The following is a 15,266-nucleotide window of genomic DNA, read 5'->3' as shown; positions in this document are numbered from 1 at the left end:
CGGCCAGAGGCAGGAGGGAAGGCAGCGGAGAAACCCACCGGCTCGTTTAACAGGACATCTGCAGGCGTGATGATGTGAACGGAGGTGCTCAGTTCACAAGCTAGTGCCCTAGCCACTAATTAAGTCTCCCTTTTTAATGTGACAGTACCTATACAGGTGACAGGAACAAATTAAAAATGACACAGGACCTTCTGAATACATCTTATTTTAGCAAAGGGCTGGATAAACAAGAGCATCCAGTAGACCCACACCTAAAACTTGAAGATCAGAAGTGTGCATTTCAGTGGAAAGTGGCGGTGGTTTTTCTCCCAGACCAAACTGCAGTCTAGGTTCTCTGTGGGTAGACGGTACGGAGACTGGAAATGGCAGGTTACTGTGGTCAGAGCTGGTAAAATATCAACATTGAAGCCTGCTTTGTATCTCACCTGAAAGACTCTACTTCCTATTCCATATATTACTGCCAAACATTAGGCGTTCAGACTAAAATTGCCTATGGCTCACGTCTGTGGCAGCATATGTCTCTTTTCAGTTGTGGGTTATATAGTTCAGATGTTACGGAATGACTACAAAAATAATTTAGTCAAAATTACAAACTCTGACAATCATTCCTCTGGAGTGGGAAGGAGGGATCTATGACCATCAACACTGACCTAAGTCCCAAAGAATTGTCAAGAGCACGGAGCTGGAAGGAATTACTGACACCAATTGTCTTGTCTAGTCTGATCTTGTCTATCCCAGCATCGTGTGACAGGTCAAACCATCATTCATTTCAGATACCTCTTGGAGAAGGGTAGCTGTGAGACCAGCTGGAGATGGAGTTCTGGGAGAGGAGGGAGGGCTCCTTGTGCATTTGGGGCAGTCGGGTCGGGTCCAGTGTGCCAAAGCCAACTGGGCTTTGAGCTTCATTTCCAAGAAGAGGAACTGAGACCAAATGTTGTCACCATGAAACATGCCAGAAAGGACGGAGTGCATGCACCAACCTTTCTGCTTTTTTGTAACGTAAAGAGCACACTGACTGCGTCCGAATCTGTGCTTTCTGCTAAGATACAGCCTATGTTCTTTCCCCTTGGAAGGTAGTTTAGAAACTAGAGTTAGTAGGATAGCCAGTTTTAAAGGCTAAATTACTTGTATAAAATACTAAGAAGCTCTGCATTTTCCTCTATGCAAACTATTCTGTTTAGGGGGGGGAAAAAAAGTGTCTCTTTCCTCAAGAAGGAATTCAAAGCCATAAACATCTAAAGGGCTGGGCATTCTAAGACACACAAACAAAAAAAAATTAAAAAATGATTAAAATACTCAGTAGTGGGAAAGTTTTTTAAAATTTCTCAAGTAATGTAATGGAAGAGAGAGGCGTTATTGTTCATGTGGTAGCCAACACTACTAGTCCTAGATGAAGAGTAATTTCCACCGGCTTCACAGAACTGAAATCCTCTTTTTGATATTAATTTCAAATTTAATAAATCTCTTCTATCTCTACCTCATCTGACCTCTGCTGCAGTGTTTGGTTTTGCCCTTGAGGCTTTGAGGAGAGGCAAAGAGCGGAAATCAGAATTAATTACGCCATCCATTTTCTCAGAGTTGCCCTTGGTCATTAGCACAGGAAACAGAGCTGTGAATATGCAGAAGAGGATGAAATTCTGCGTCTTAAGGGTGCTAAATCAGTTAGAAACCCTTTGAATCTGGGCTGAAAAAATAAAAATAGTGCCAATAACACCGGCTGGTGAGGACACTGACAAATGGAAAAGCTCCCCATGATTGGTGCAGGTGGGATGGAGAACCACATAACCATTACATCAAGAACTGATTTGAGATAAACTTTTGTTTCCTTAACGCTGGTTGCTACTATGGCCATGACCAGGACCATGGTAGCAGCAGGTAAATCTTGAAATAAAGGAATTGTTAAGGAAGAAAGACAGTATCATGTGCTTCCTCCCCAGTCTTGCTGTGCCTCGTGTCATACAGTGATTTTATTGCAGAGACATTCAGAATATCAGACAAAGCTATGTGAGAACCCTTCTGTACTCCACATCCTTAACCAGGTTTGTCAGCAGGGCTCCTGCCTTCATACAATGCATATCTGTGGTAAAACAGTGCAGTGGCATGAAAGAAAAAGACTTAAATAATGTAATTCCTGCTACAAATTTCTAAGCAAAGTACCAGCTTATGCAAGAACCTAGTGTTGCGTGGCTGAGATCCCACAACATACCTTTGTTGTGTTTGTAATAATAATCTGGAAATGTAATCTTATTATCTCAATGTTTTGAGATTGCCCTTTTTAGCATACTGAAGCTTTTTTGTGCGTGGCATCCGAAGGCTGTGGTGCGACACGATTCAGGGGTACTGGCGGCTCATGTGGGACACAGTTCTGAGTTTTAGGTTGTAAAAGCTGGTGGGGATGGTCTCGTTCTGTCCCTTGCAGATCTACAACACATTTTCTCAGACTACAATATTCTTTAATGCTCTATCCTAAAAGCATTTCTGATGTAAGCAAAGTGTTTATTTGATAATTTATAAATCCAGTAATGATGCCTAAAGAACAAAGTTAAAAGCTTATCAAGAAGTTTTGGTTGGGACACGGTTGAGGCATCAAGGAATGTACCTAACCTTGAATAGGATGTGAAATGAAGAAATGTGTCTTATGTGTTCTTTTGCAGTTGCTGACTTAGACATAAGATAGCAAAAAATATAACCACTGGACCAAATTTGAGCCAAGAAGTGTATCCTAAACTAACCTTGGGTAATTATAATGCTAAAATACACACCCCTTTGTCAATAATGAGCATGCTCATCAAGTAACCTCCCCAAATGTTTTAAACATGAGTTAGATGCATATGTATAGTTAGGAGTGGTGAATGAATCATTATTGAGCAATCAGCTGCATTTTATCATTCCAAATATTGTGCTGTTTGAAACGTGAGGTGTGCTGGCCGTTGTTAAATGCCTGGCACCCAATTCTGCAGAATTGAAATAAAAACTAGTATTTCGACTCAGTGTGTTGATTGGCTCTCGCACACCGGGTGAAGAACCCCCATTTAGGAACAACAGTAACAGCTTCAGCAAATGCCTTCCTCTTCAGTCCCCAAAGGAAATGCCCTCATTCAGGAATTGCAAATGCTCCACCTAAAAGTGAACCCAAACTTATCACATCAGTACTAGAAAGCAATAATGAACATCCCTGAAAGTAAAATGTTTTGTTTTGAACGTGACACAGTTGATCATCCAAAAAACCAGCACTTACCTTTTCAAGGTAACCTTTTCAAGGTAAGTGCTGTTGCTTGCTTTGACCAGGAGATGGAGAGGAAAGCGCAGCTGGAGCCTGGGCCCTGACAAAAGCCCTCTCAGAGGGAGTGCGCAGCAGCAGCAGCAGCAGCAGCATGACGCCAGCGTTTGCAAAACGGTGTTCTCCCCGCGGGCTGAGCTACTAATAACCTTTGAGCAACTACGTGTCAGCATGCTCTGCAACACCCAGGAAGGTAGCTAAAACCAGATTTGGTACATCAGTAACTGGGGGGAAGAGGGTGAGGGTGAGGTTAAGTCCATCTGCTATGGGTATCGTGTACATATAGAGCCCCTTACCAGGGCTCTTGCAGAATGGCTAAAAAAAGTAAGATAGCAAGAGAGAAACGACACAAAGGAAACAGGATATCGTGCAGTTGTTCGTGGTACTCTACAACTTCAAGTAAAACAGGGTCTCAAAAAACACAAGCTAAGGAGGAAACAATCTAATACTGAAGGACACTTAAAACCAGTTCCAGGCTGTGCCAGAGCTGGATGGAGAATAACCAGATCCAGCAGCTCGGTAGTTTGGATCACCTCTCTGGGGCACAATATTACCATGCTGTCTGTCTCCAGCTCTAGTGTCAGACTGAGAGTTTGGGCTTCCAAAAAATAAAGAACCCCCCTCAACTCTCCCCCGCCAGATCGCCCACATACAACCTTTCCACTCTTCACAGTCACGCAGTAAGTTGCTGTGCTCTGTCTAGACTGTAATCCAAAGACTCAAAAACCAAAAGGCTAACTAAAGAAATATGAACATGGTGTTCATACATCATCTTCACTATCAGAGAGCAAGCAGAATCTTTAACAAAAAAAACCCTAAAAAACCCAAACACAAAAATATTAGGCCTCACCCCAAAGATAACTGGACTAAGTTGCATCACGTGCTGTAGGAAATTCTCCCTTTCCATTTACCGTGAGTTTTCCTGTCTTAGTTTCTAAAATGACCCTAGATCCTTTCAGGTGCCAGGGTGCATTGCTCCCAATTAAACCCCAAGTGATTAGGACTCTGAAAGCGTCTGATTTTCATGACTTGGACCATTTTTCTTGCTGCCTCTGCCATTTAGTGCTAAGCTACATCACTCACAGATTCTATGGCTGAAATTATGGTATGTCTTGCACTGCAGGGATCTAAATGTGATCTTTGCGTCTTGGACCTGCCTCTAAACATGAGAAATGGTTGTTGCACTTAACCGCCAAACCACAGCACTGACGCAGAAGCTGCATTGGCCAAGGCGCAGGTAGCTGTCTGAAATTGTTTGACAAAGTGACTTTTGGAAAGCATAACTGCAGCAACAACAGCCAGCAGAGACGAAGATTTCATTACATTGCTGCTGTTGACTTTTCTGAATACAAGGACTGTGAACAGAGGTTGCCTAACCTTCTTTTTGAACTTACACAGCTCTTCCTTTGAGTCACTAATGGGCGCTATGCCTCTTCTCAGTTAAATGGCACCCACTAGTTGCCTGCCTGCCAGTGATCCCCTCCATTCGTGGATGCCGTGCATCTATTTGACCACAGAACTGAAGACCTTCCAGGAACATTTCAGCACAGCCATGGAAATACATGAATCTGCCATGACAATAGTTGTGAGGGGAGAGTTCTTTTCTTAGAACCGGCAAATGGTCACCAACTCATTTCAGCTTGGTAGCTTCAAAGTTTGGGGAGGCTAACATTTTTCTGTTAAAATGAAATTCAGTGCATTCATTTCCAAGTAGGTTCATCTTATATTTAGGGAAGCTGTCTTTGCTGGTATTTAATCACATGGGAAGACGGAGAGTAGTAGCTTGGGAAAATGTTTTTAAGGACCTTGTAAAGATTAAGAGACTCTTCTGGCTCTAAAGAGAATCTCGCAGCTCACCACTGGAACGTCCTTCAGTGTTCACTTGTGTTATGTATGGGGGGAATATAATACCAGAATAGTTTGAAAAACAAACAAAACAGTGGTGCAAAAAAAAAAAGCATCCTTGGCCTAACTGTCTATAGACATACTTTTATCAGCAAAACAGTTAAATGTAATATAAATGAGCAATGTACCTACCTACCTTCCCTCCCTGCAGGGAAGAAGTGATTCACAGTGCCCTTTAGAGGAAAAGGTCTTAGGCTGTTAGGTATGTGGGGAAGAATAGGGTGGGGAGGAAAAGGAATTTGTTTTAAGAGAATTTTTGGAATATGTTGAGCATCCGTTAAGTGGTAAGTTGAGAATATCCTTCCCCCAGTTCCCAATGATAAAATTCTCACTGCGAGATCAGAACCAGACATGAAAAATCACACTACTTAGACTTCATGCAAGTTCTGTTATAGAGTTTTTCTTCCCACAGTAACACTATACCGAAGGCCAATGGTCAGAAAGCAGATAACAATACCATTTCCTCTGTGTTCACCAATTCTCGGCACAGGAAGCTCTGTGCTAGGAAGAAGAAGAACCACCTCTTTGTAGCTGCACTGTGGGGTACCCAGGAGCACAGGAGGAGCGGTAACTCTGGCTGCTGGGGATCACTGGCAGGGGATGATGGGGAGCTCACAGCACGGCGGATGGTGCAAGAAACCCACATCGCCCACAAATGCAAGAGCTACTTTGAAAGGTGTCAGGAAGGCCACGTACACCATTGTTCTGTTCACCATCACTGCGGTCACAGGAGCTACAGGTACTTGTGATGGTACTTTGGTACCAACTCTGTTAAGGGCAGAGGAGGAAAAGGCAATCTATCAGAGTGATGTTTACTCCGTTCTTCTCTGAGAACAAAAAAATCTAGAAGAAGGGATCTTTACAAATTGCTGAAGGAAATTTTTTATGCAAACCCGATAACCTGCAGATCAAAACTTTTCTAGCTGCAACTAGATCTTTTCAGTTGTCAACCAAGAAGATGTTGAACTTAGGCTTTTCAATGATGTGATGAAAACTGGTAATGATTTTCTTGGAGTATGATATTTTTCGTGATAATTAACAGGCTTATTAAAAAAACTGTTTGATGGGAGGTTTTCTGGTCAGTCTGAGTACCCTATCAGGCTTTACCCTTAGGTATCAATAACTTGTCCTGAAAAATGAAGGATACTGGGATTTTATGACACTACATTCAGATGAAAGTTGTAATAATACTTAATGGGAAGGTTGTTTCCCCTTTACAAACTTACTTAAATACTTAGAAAAGCTAATTCCAAAAATGTGGAATCTGAAAATGCAGCTATAACCCTTCTCCTCCCTACACTACATTGATTATGCAAAATGTTGTTTGTCTTCCTTGTTTGTTTTTGTTAGGACAGGTGAGGCAGGTCACAAGGCAGTGATCTTGAGTCTGTCAGGAATCTCTGCATGTAACAGCAAACAGGAATGTGTTTTCTTTCCAGTTAAATGTCGTAATTCTCTACTATATATTCTGTCATCACTATAATCAGGGAAACTGGTTCGTATAAGCTTTGGAGCAGCAGGGCAGAAATTGCCACCTGTGCTTGACCTGATTAGGAGGGCTGCTTCTATCAAGCACAAAAGTAGGGTGAATGTCTTCAAACATTCATTTTTCTGATGTAGTGGGCTGTGATACTGAGGTAAAAGCAACCTGAGAGATCTTCCCAAATAGATGGGCTCTGCAGCTCATTCCAACTCTGCTCCCTAGTCATGTTCTTAATCCACTGTCCTAGGGAGAGGACCTTACAGAAGGAGGGAGTGAAAACAAGGACAAATGTATGAGAAGGCAACCATGAATTTGGTGATCTATTCCCACCTAAGAAGAGAGACGCAGCTCAGGCTGGTCCAGACAGGGCCTTACACTAGTGTGTAACAGTGCAGGTATTTCTCTGTGAAGCACAGACCAGAACTCCAAGGCTGTGAGTGACATCCCTGGGATCCTTCTCAAATATCCCTCTCCTTCTTTCTCTCCTTCAGGGCACAAGAGAGTGTCAGTGACAGTAGGTAACAGCTCTGTGCTCATCTGCTCTCCCAAACCAAATATGACTATGGCAACATGGAAAATAAACCCCAAGGCTGGAGGCCCCTGCAGCCTGGGATACAGGGCTGACCAGAACATGACAGACAGAACAAACTGCAGTGAGAGCATCAACTGGAAATTCAGACCAGATCAGGATCCTACCTTTGAGATACAGCAAGTGGGAAGAGCCCATGAGGGAAGTTACACCTGCGAAGTAGTAGTAGCAGAAGGGAATTTCCACACGTCATACTACCTGACTGTGCTGGGTAAGGGACTCCTTCCTTATTTTACAGTTCTCCAAAGGACCGTGGCTGGGCCTGGACATACAAAGGGACATGCATGGGGATGCACCAGGGGAAGCGCGCAGTAAGAAGTGGAGGTTTCTTCCTGGGATAAACTTCATGCATTTCATTGATAGCAGCTCCATGTCTCCCTTCTCCTTATTTCCCAAAACTTCTCTTCCTTGTCCCGCCCCCTTCTCCACTGCCTAGTTAGAAATGGCAGGTGTGAAGCAATATCCAATATACCAACAGAGAATTCTGCATATGCATACAGTCATCCTGTAGAATCAATTGTAAATACACTATTTAAGAGAACTAAAGCATGTGAGACTGACACTTCCAAGTGCCGAGATATTGTACTGAACAGGGGATGTTCTTTTCCAGACAGTAAGAATGGACCCATTTCCTCTTATGCTGCCATTCAAATACATTTTAAAAAATGTGTACAATGGCTGCTTAGGTCAAAAGTCTAATTCAGTCCTGCATTTGGGATAATTGCCTACCGCAATGTCCAGGGAAACCTCCTCCATGGCTGTGGTAAGCCACCTGAATGGGGGAGAGTTGTCCAAAAGGAAAAAAGAGGCACGATCTCTGTCTCTTGTGACTTGGGCCCATGTCACTGTAACGGGATTGCACCTCCTACCTTATTCTCCTCTTTTCACTCTGTTCATTTTGGGTAGAAAACAAGAACATCCTACCCCAGCTGCAGCAAACTCATTCCATGTATCTCCTCCTCCTGATGCTTTGCAGTCCCCCCGAGGCTGACCCTCTACTGTGATGATCAAGGGAACCCCGTGTGCAAGGCAGCGGCAGGGAAACCGGCTGCTCAGATCTCGTGGGTCCTAGAGAACAACTCCACCCCCAAGGAAGAAGGCCATGACGACGGGACAGTGACTGTTGTCAGCAAGTTCACAGCATACAGCACCAATGGGACAACCTGCATTGTGTCCCACCTGGCTGGGAACTGGAGCAAGTCCATAGCCTGTCATCCCACAAGTAAGCTTCCCCCTGTGCATTCAGCGTTCAAAACCCTATTTAGCCCTCTGCTCATGGACTAAGACAAACACCAGTGGCACTGGCAGGATTGCAGCAGGAACCATGCAGCTGAGCTGGTTTCCAGTGAGAAATTTGTCAGGAGGGGGAAAGATAAACAAAAGTGCTGTCAGTCCCCTGTAAAAGTCCTGTAGAGTGCTGTAACTTCCTCTGTGAAATTCTAGGAAAGAAGAAGTGGTCTTGCCTTCCACCCAATAGAGCTGGATGGAAAGGCAGGATTATTCAGAAGTTTGTGACACACAAAGATGTCAATGGTACCATCACCTAGATCTACGTATTGTGATCCAGTGGTACCAGTATGTCTTGCTAATTGTTCGGTTATACGTAGGTTGTGACAGGAAGACTGAAAGCTACCTAACAGCTCCAAAGTATAGCTGGTAGGTGAAGGCTTTAGGTGGTGAAGTTGAAGACCTTGCTGGGAAATTGTGTGCAACCGTGTGTACTTCACTGAAGTACTTGGTTGGAAGAGAATCAGAGGTGAAATTTGCTGGGATGCACGCGCAAGGATGCAGCTGGAGCATGGGAACGGGTAGGGAGGAGGATCTAATTAGTGCCTGTAGAGCAAAAGACAAGGGTCCTCCATCAAGGGCATGGAGGGACATTGCGTATTGCCAGCTCTGTGCCTAGCGCTGTGCTCCAGCTACCTTAGGTCATCCTCTGAAGTAGAGCACAAAGAGAGCAGTATCTAGAAGATGCCATCCTGATGGAGGCACAGGGTAAAAAAAAAGTCTGTGAGATGTACCTAAAGCAGCAACTGTTTCTCTTTAGAGAGTAGTACACGGTTTCTTCACTGTGTCATCAGCCTTGCTAGTCTCCTGAGCCTCCTCTTTCTGCTTGCTGTTCTTCATCTCTACACCTTCTGGGATAGCAGGTACGTATGGGACATGATGCACACAAACCCATTTGGCCAGTCCTGGGGAGGTTTAGAAGGGCTTCTGGTACTAACTCATGTCATGTGCGGTCACCTCAGTCTGTCAGAAACATGCCAGTTCAGCCCATGTCGATAGAGGTTTGTCCAAGGTCTACATCACCACAGCTGGGGCAGAGGGGGAGGCAGTCCATACATGAGCACTAGGGACCTTCTCCCTGCTGCCATACCTGTTTCAGAAGCAAAAATACAAAGGGAATGGTTAGGTTTTCCCACCCAACTGAGAGATCTGAACAAAGATTGCCAGGCTATGAAGATTAAAGAGGCGGCAAAGTATCGTTCAGAGCTTGGAGACAGAGTTTCAGTCCAGTCTGTCCTGCTGAAAGGAAGCCAGAGAAGGCAGGGCCAGTGTAGAAATGCAGGAAGTATCGCACGAGAGCAGAACAGGCCTGCTGCTGTAACTGCTCAGGAGTTCTGGCAGCAGTCTGGCAGCTTGGCCGCATACTCTATCTGAGCTAGCGGGTCTGTCACAAGGTGCAGTTGCTGCCCAGCATCACAGTACAAACACGGCAGGGGCAGAACTAGTTACTGTGCTCCAGTCACTTCAGCTCCACGCTTTGCCAGGGCTCTTGGCACCTCTCCATTTGGTGCTGGCTGGAGCATGGCCAGTCATGCTCATGTGACAGTACAGATGTAAAGCCTTATGTTCTTTTGTTCCTCTATCAAATGAAGGGAGGAGTCCTGTTCTTACATTCCTAGAGCCCAAAACCACATTCCCAAAACCACATTCCCAAAACAGCCTCGTCCTCACACTTACAGTATTGGTGTCTTGTTTCCTAGGACAATGAGAAAACAGTACAAGCCAAGGCCTCTTCCATCTGCAGAGCTGTCTGGGCCTCGTTCAAACTCAGCACCTGAGCAGTGATGAAAGAAACTCTCAGTACGCCTCAGTCAGCAATGCGACTTGTGGCAGGGACTTGCCAGTCTGACCTGGACACCTCACCAAAGCATTCCGGAGAAAGAAGCAAACATCTGCAACGCAGCTGCTGTAACTGTGCAGAACTAGGGCATGGAGGGCAGATCCTACCTGACCCTTGTCAGCTCTGTCTCCCATCGTCTCTCTGGTGCAACTTTAGATGCTGTTGTCACTCATGCAAGTATCAATCTTTTTTTATGAAACCAAATCTAACATATTTAGCAATAGGAAATTAAGTCATGTTGTATAAGATGAGGTCACACCATTTCAAATACATTGTGTTCTAGTATTTAAGTGTCATGTCTTACAGGATAAAAGAAATCCAAAGACATTTCCTTGCATACTGATAAGCAGCAGCCTTCCCAGTATGATCATGCAGGACTGAAGCTAACTTTGAGCAACTCTCATTTTCACCATAAGCATTTTAAAGTGTTTCACCAACAGCTACAAAAATGGGAGAGAGAGAATAACTGAGCTTAAGCAGTTATTGCTACTTGGAGCGCAGAAGTTACTGCACTCCTGAGATCTAAGCCTCACACCCATTTACCTCTGTGCACAATCCAGAGACCTGCAGCCCACACAACACAGCTCTCTCACATTAATTTCTTTAAACATATCTTACTGGTCCTACCACAAGGGAGCCCTTGAGTTTATTCTTTCACTTGATGACGCACTGCCACTACTAAGCCTCTAAACATAGCTGTGTCTCTTCAGCATTTCTTAACTTCTATTCTGAATAGATGTGAGCTGAATACCACCATGCACCCAAAATTTCAAAGGAAGCACGGGTATTTCAGACCCGTCTCACCCTCCATGCTCAGCAGAAATACACGTCTCATCGTTGTTCCTGTACAGAAAACTCTATTCCAAACTGTCATACATCTGGAGATCTTTTCCACTTGCTACAGTCATTCAGTTTGCTACATCTCCACAATGCCATGTCAATGATATTCCTGTGAGATGTCAGCGTACTTAAGGGCAGAAGTGGGAAGGCACTGCAGGAGCACCTTTGCCAGGCATGCTGCCCTGTGATTCTGTGTTTCACATGCCCAGGTTGCAGAGCTGTTAGGCATTTCTACCCTCTTCACAACCTTTCCAATCCCAGACTGAATCTTTTTTATTCTTCTTTTTCTTCCCCCCTCCCCCCCCCCTTAGCTATTCGTGCATTTATTTAATTTCTTTGAGTATCAGTGACACAGAATAGTTATCTAGCTTTATACAGAAAAGGAAATGCTGTGTCACGCACTCTCTCCCTTCTGCAGCTTTTCTACCACTACCTTGCTGCCCCTCACCCTTTCCTGGTGCAGCTAATAAACCCTCTAAGTCACTGCCTGGGGCGGTTTGTGCAGAATGACACCTGCAGGATGCAGACATTTATTCTGCTGGCACAGAAACTGCTCCTTTCACGTTATGTCTGTCTGTTGTCACATAAGGCTGTTTGGTCACAACAGAGTCTGAACTCTGCAGAGCTGGCAGACAGTGCAGATGAACTCAGAGACAAGATCTAGAAGAATAAACAATTTGGAGGCTAACAGAATTACTGCCAATTCTTTGTGGCAACCTAACTGCTTTATCAAACGGCCAGCAAGCAGAAAACCACACTGACTTTAGTTGATATTTGCAGCTATCCTGATAACTGAGTTTCCACAGTGCACATCAACTGACTGCACGCAAGCCGTACTTGCAGCAGCTATGCAAGCGTTCAGCACCTACACATACAAACCTATAGGCAAACGCACAGCTTCTCCACCAGTGGTCTCATTTTATGTTAAAACCATCTGCAAAGCGGCAACTCTGCTTGGCTCTACTAAGTATATTACAGACAAAGGGAGTACACAGAGAAGACCCATCTTCCTTTCCTCTCTTCACGAACTGCAGGCCAAGTCAAATTTTCAGAGGTACCAACAGACATGCCCCAGGTTAGCAACAGCCCACTGGCGTCAGCAGTACACGGGACATGTTCTTGTTGAGCTCTACTTACTACATTTCTTTTCCTTTTCTCCAGACCGGTCAGCTCTCCAGACAGAAAGAAAAATGTCTCACATCCTTTGTTGCAGTTTATATTCAAAAGGCTCAGAGTCTCTCTAACCTCCATCAGGGATAAAAGAGATCAAACTTGCATAACGGAGTCAACAGGGTTGGGTAACCAGCCCTGCCCCTACTCCTTGGTCTATTTACTCTCAAAGCCATCAGAAATCCTTCTTGCAGGAGTGAGGATAAAGCAACCTAAGCTTTCTATGGTCATATTTCAGCCCAGTCTCCTGGGCAACTACTGGAGCAACTTTTCTTCCTTTCTCTCACTGGGCACCCCTTCTTCTTACTGGTGTGTTCACCACAAGATAATGACAGATTTGATTGGAATGTGCTACATTGAATTTATAGCTGTTTAGGCATTAATTGGCAGGCTTCTGTGCTTGTCATGGAGCTTGCTTGCCTTACTGTATATTAGGGTCTAGTGCTCATTAGTGGTTCAGTTTTGCTTTTGCTGCTTGCTGTACTGCTTATCGTCTTAGACTACTGTGCCTGTGAGCATGCTGGAGCACACACACTCCTGAAGGGACTGTGGCTGTGGGTAAGGGCACGCTGGAACAGGTACATCTCTGAAGGGATTGTGGTCCATGGATAAGGCCGTGCTTGAGCAGGTGCACCTTTAAGCAAATGTGGCTGTGGATAAGTCTGTGCTGCAGCAGTTATACCCCTGAAGAGACGGTGGCTTATAGATAAGGCTCCACTTGAGGCAGGTGCACTCCTGAGGGACTGCGGTCCCAGGATATCCGGAGCAGGGTAAAGGGAAGGAGTTCATTACAGTGTTAACCTCTGTGGTCTGGTCCCAAGAGACCAGGGGTACGGATTGTAATAGATACACCTTTAAATTGTTCTAGCGCATGATTTGAGTTGCATGTTATAAGAAGTACTATAGCAGGAGCCACCCGAACCAATGGAGGACAAGCCACACAAGAAGCAGAGCAAGTGCAGCAGTGACCCAACCTGAACTGGCTTTGGTGCCCAGTAACTCCATGCAACACATCACCTCTCCTGTCCTGAGCAACCACCATAACAGATGGAGGCCGAAGTCATAGACTGAATGAACTCATTGAACATTTTATGGACATTTATGGGCATTTTACAGGGGGGTGGTCAAAAAACTAAGGGAATGATATCTGTGTGTATATATCAAAGGATGGGAAGAGGTGTGGTGATTAATGAGGATTTATTGGGCAGTGTGTGGCCTGGGCATGATGTAAATGGTAGGGAATAAGGGGTGAAGAATTATGCTGCTTTGGGCTGGGATAGAGTAAATTTTCTTCATAGGAGCTGGTATGGGGCTATGTTTTGGATCTGTGCTGAAAACAATGTTGATAACACAAGGATGTTTTAGTTATCGCTGAGCAGTGTTTACACAGAGTCAAGGCCTTTTCTGCTCCTCACACCACCCCAGCAGCGAGTAGGCTGGGGGTGCACAGGAGGTGAGAGGGGACACAGCCAGGACAGCTGGCCAAAACTGATGAGAGGGATATCCCATACCATATGATGTCATGCTCAGCAATAAAAGCTGGGGAAGAAGGAGGAAGGGGGGCCGTTTGGAGTTATGGTGTTTGTATTCCTAAGTAATCATTACACATGATGGAGCCCTGCTTTCCTGGAGATGGCTGAATACCTGCCTGGTGATGGGACGTAGTGAATGAATTCCTTATTTTGCTTTTATTACGCATGCAGCTTTTGCTTTACTTATTAAACTGCCATTGTCTCAGCCCATAAGTTTTCTTACTTTTGCCCTTCTGATTCTCTCCCCCATCCCACCACGGAGTGGGAAGCACATGAGCAGCTGCAGGGAGGTTTAGTTGATGGATGCCTTAAACCAAGACAGCAGGAAAACATTGCTTCGTTTCTTACCTTTTTATGATTTTTTTTTCTTCAGCCATACCAGTTTTAAACTATTATTCTCCTTCAGAAAAAAAGAAGGGCAAAAGAGGGGGAAAAAGTGGTGCGGGGGGGGGGGAACTTACCAACCTCAAGTTGGGTGGGAAAATTCTAACAAATTTAAAGGCTGCACTAACTTTTCTCCCCCCACCCCTAAATAAGAACTGACTTTTCTAAGTTTCAGTCCTCCACCAGCAGGCGCGCACAACTGAGAGACCACAGAGTGACCACAGTGACTCATTTTTTTGTCACTAGGTGAGCTGTGTCTCTTTCACATTACCCCTATTTCAGCATTACATGTCCCTAGTATAAATCTCCTCCTGTACCTGCTACTGCTGTTTGAGAATGGTGAAGGGGAACACCTGGAGACTGAAAGATGCCCTCTCTTCACAGAGCATTTCTGAAGCTTGGAACATGGATACAAACCCATGTCACCCCACTGACAGGCTATCACACCAAGCTGCTTTTCTTCTACATGCTGTGTTTTGTACAAGTGGAAACAGCAAGAGAAAATGAACAGGAAAATGTGTTTCTCACAATGCCTTCTCATTCTATGTGTATAATAAACACATGGGCATAGATGCAGAAAGTGGCACATATTTGTTTCCCTAAATCTACCTGCTCTAGGTAGAATAAGATTGGATTACTTGAGAAACCCTTTTTCCTTCTCTTTGTCCCCCAAAGCCCATGAAGAAGTAACATGTGTGCTCGAGTGCCCAAATTGGCAGAGCACTGGCAAAAAGAGGCCTGTCCAGCCAGGTGGCTTCAGGGTGGCTGGAAAATATCCTCGCTTTAAGGCAAGGGGGTCGTTCAAAAGGAAAGAGGTACTACAGCAGCCAGAGCTAGAGATGAAAGCAAGAGAATTCCCAGCCTCCCCCTCGATCTGTGGTTTACCGTATCAGCAGGAGTCATATGTAACAAAATGCTGTTGCTCCTTGAGGCCAGTTTCTGATGGCACAAAATGC

General features: G+C 44.7%; 1 protein-coding gene across 1 annotated transcript; it reads left to right on the top strand.

The window, feature by feature from the left end:
• Positions 1–5,788: 5,788 nt before the first annotated feature.
• Positions 5,789–10,402, top strand: LOC128905749 (cell surface glycoprotein CD200 receptor 1-B-like). The gene is made up of 5 exons (XM_054192269.1): positions 5,789–5,924; positions 7,160–7,468; positions 8,234–8,479; positions 9,305–9,407; positions 10,245–10,402. Exons 1-5 carry the CDS (start codon positions 5,789–5,791, stop codon positions 10,327–10,329), a joined length of 879 nt encoding a protein of 292 aa, XP_054048244.1. The 3' UTR covers positions 10,330–10,402.
• The last annotated feature ends 4,864 nt before the right edge of the window (positions 10,403–15,266 follow it).

This window comes from Rissa tridactyla, chromosome 1 (assembly GCF_028500815.1).
Source record: "Rissa tridactyla isolate bRisTri1 chromosome 1, bRisTri1.patW.cur.20221130, whole genome shotgun sequence".
NCBI classification, from domain to species: Eukaryota; Metazoa; Chordata; class Aves; order Charadriiformes; family Laridae; genus Rissa; species Rissa tridactyla.
This window is presented reverse-complemented; position numbering and strand designations above follow the sequence as displayed.

What these genes read in the sequence shown, in the direction of transcription:
- LOC128905749 (XM_054192269.1), top strand. Translation starts at nt 5,789, where the DNA reads ATGGGGAGCTCACAGCACGGCGGATGGTGCAAGAAACCCACATCGCCC. An exon ending in TGCGGTCACAGGAGCTACAG is followed by an intron (nt 5,925 to 7,159) that starts GTACTTGTGATG and finishes TCTCTCCTTCAG; the next exon opens with GGCACAAGAGAGTGTCAGTG. An exon ending in TACACCTTCTGGGATAGCAG is followed by an intron (nt 9,408 to 10,244) that starts GTACGTATGGGA and finishes CTTGTTTCCTAG; the next exon opens with GACAATGAGAAAACAGTACA.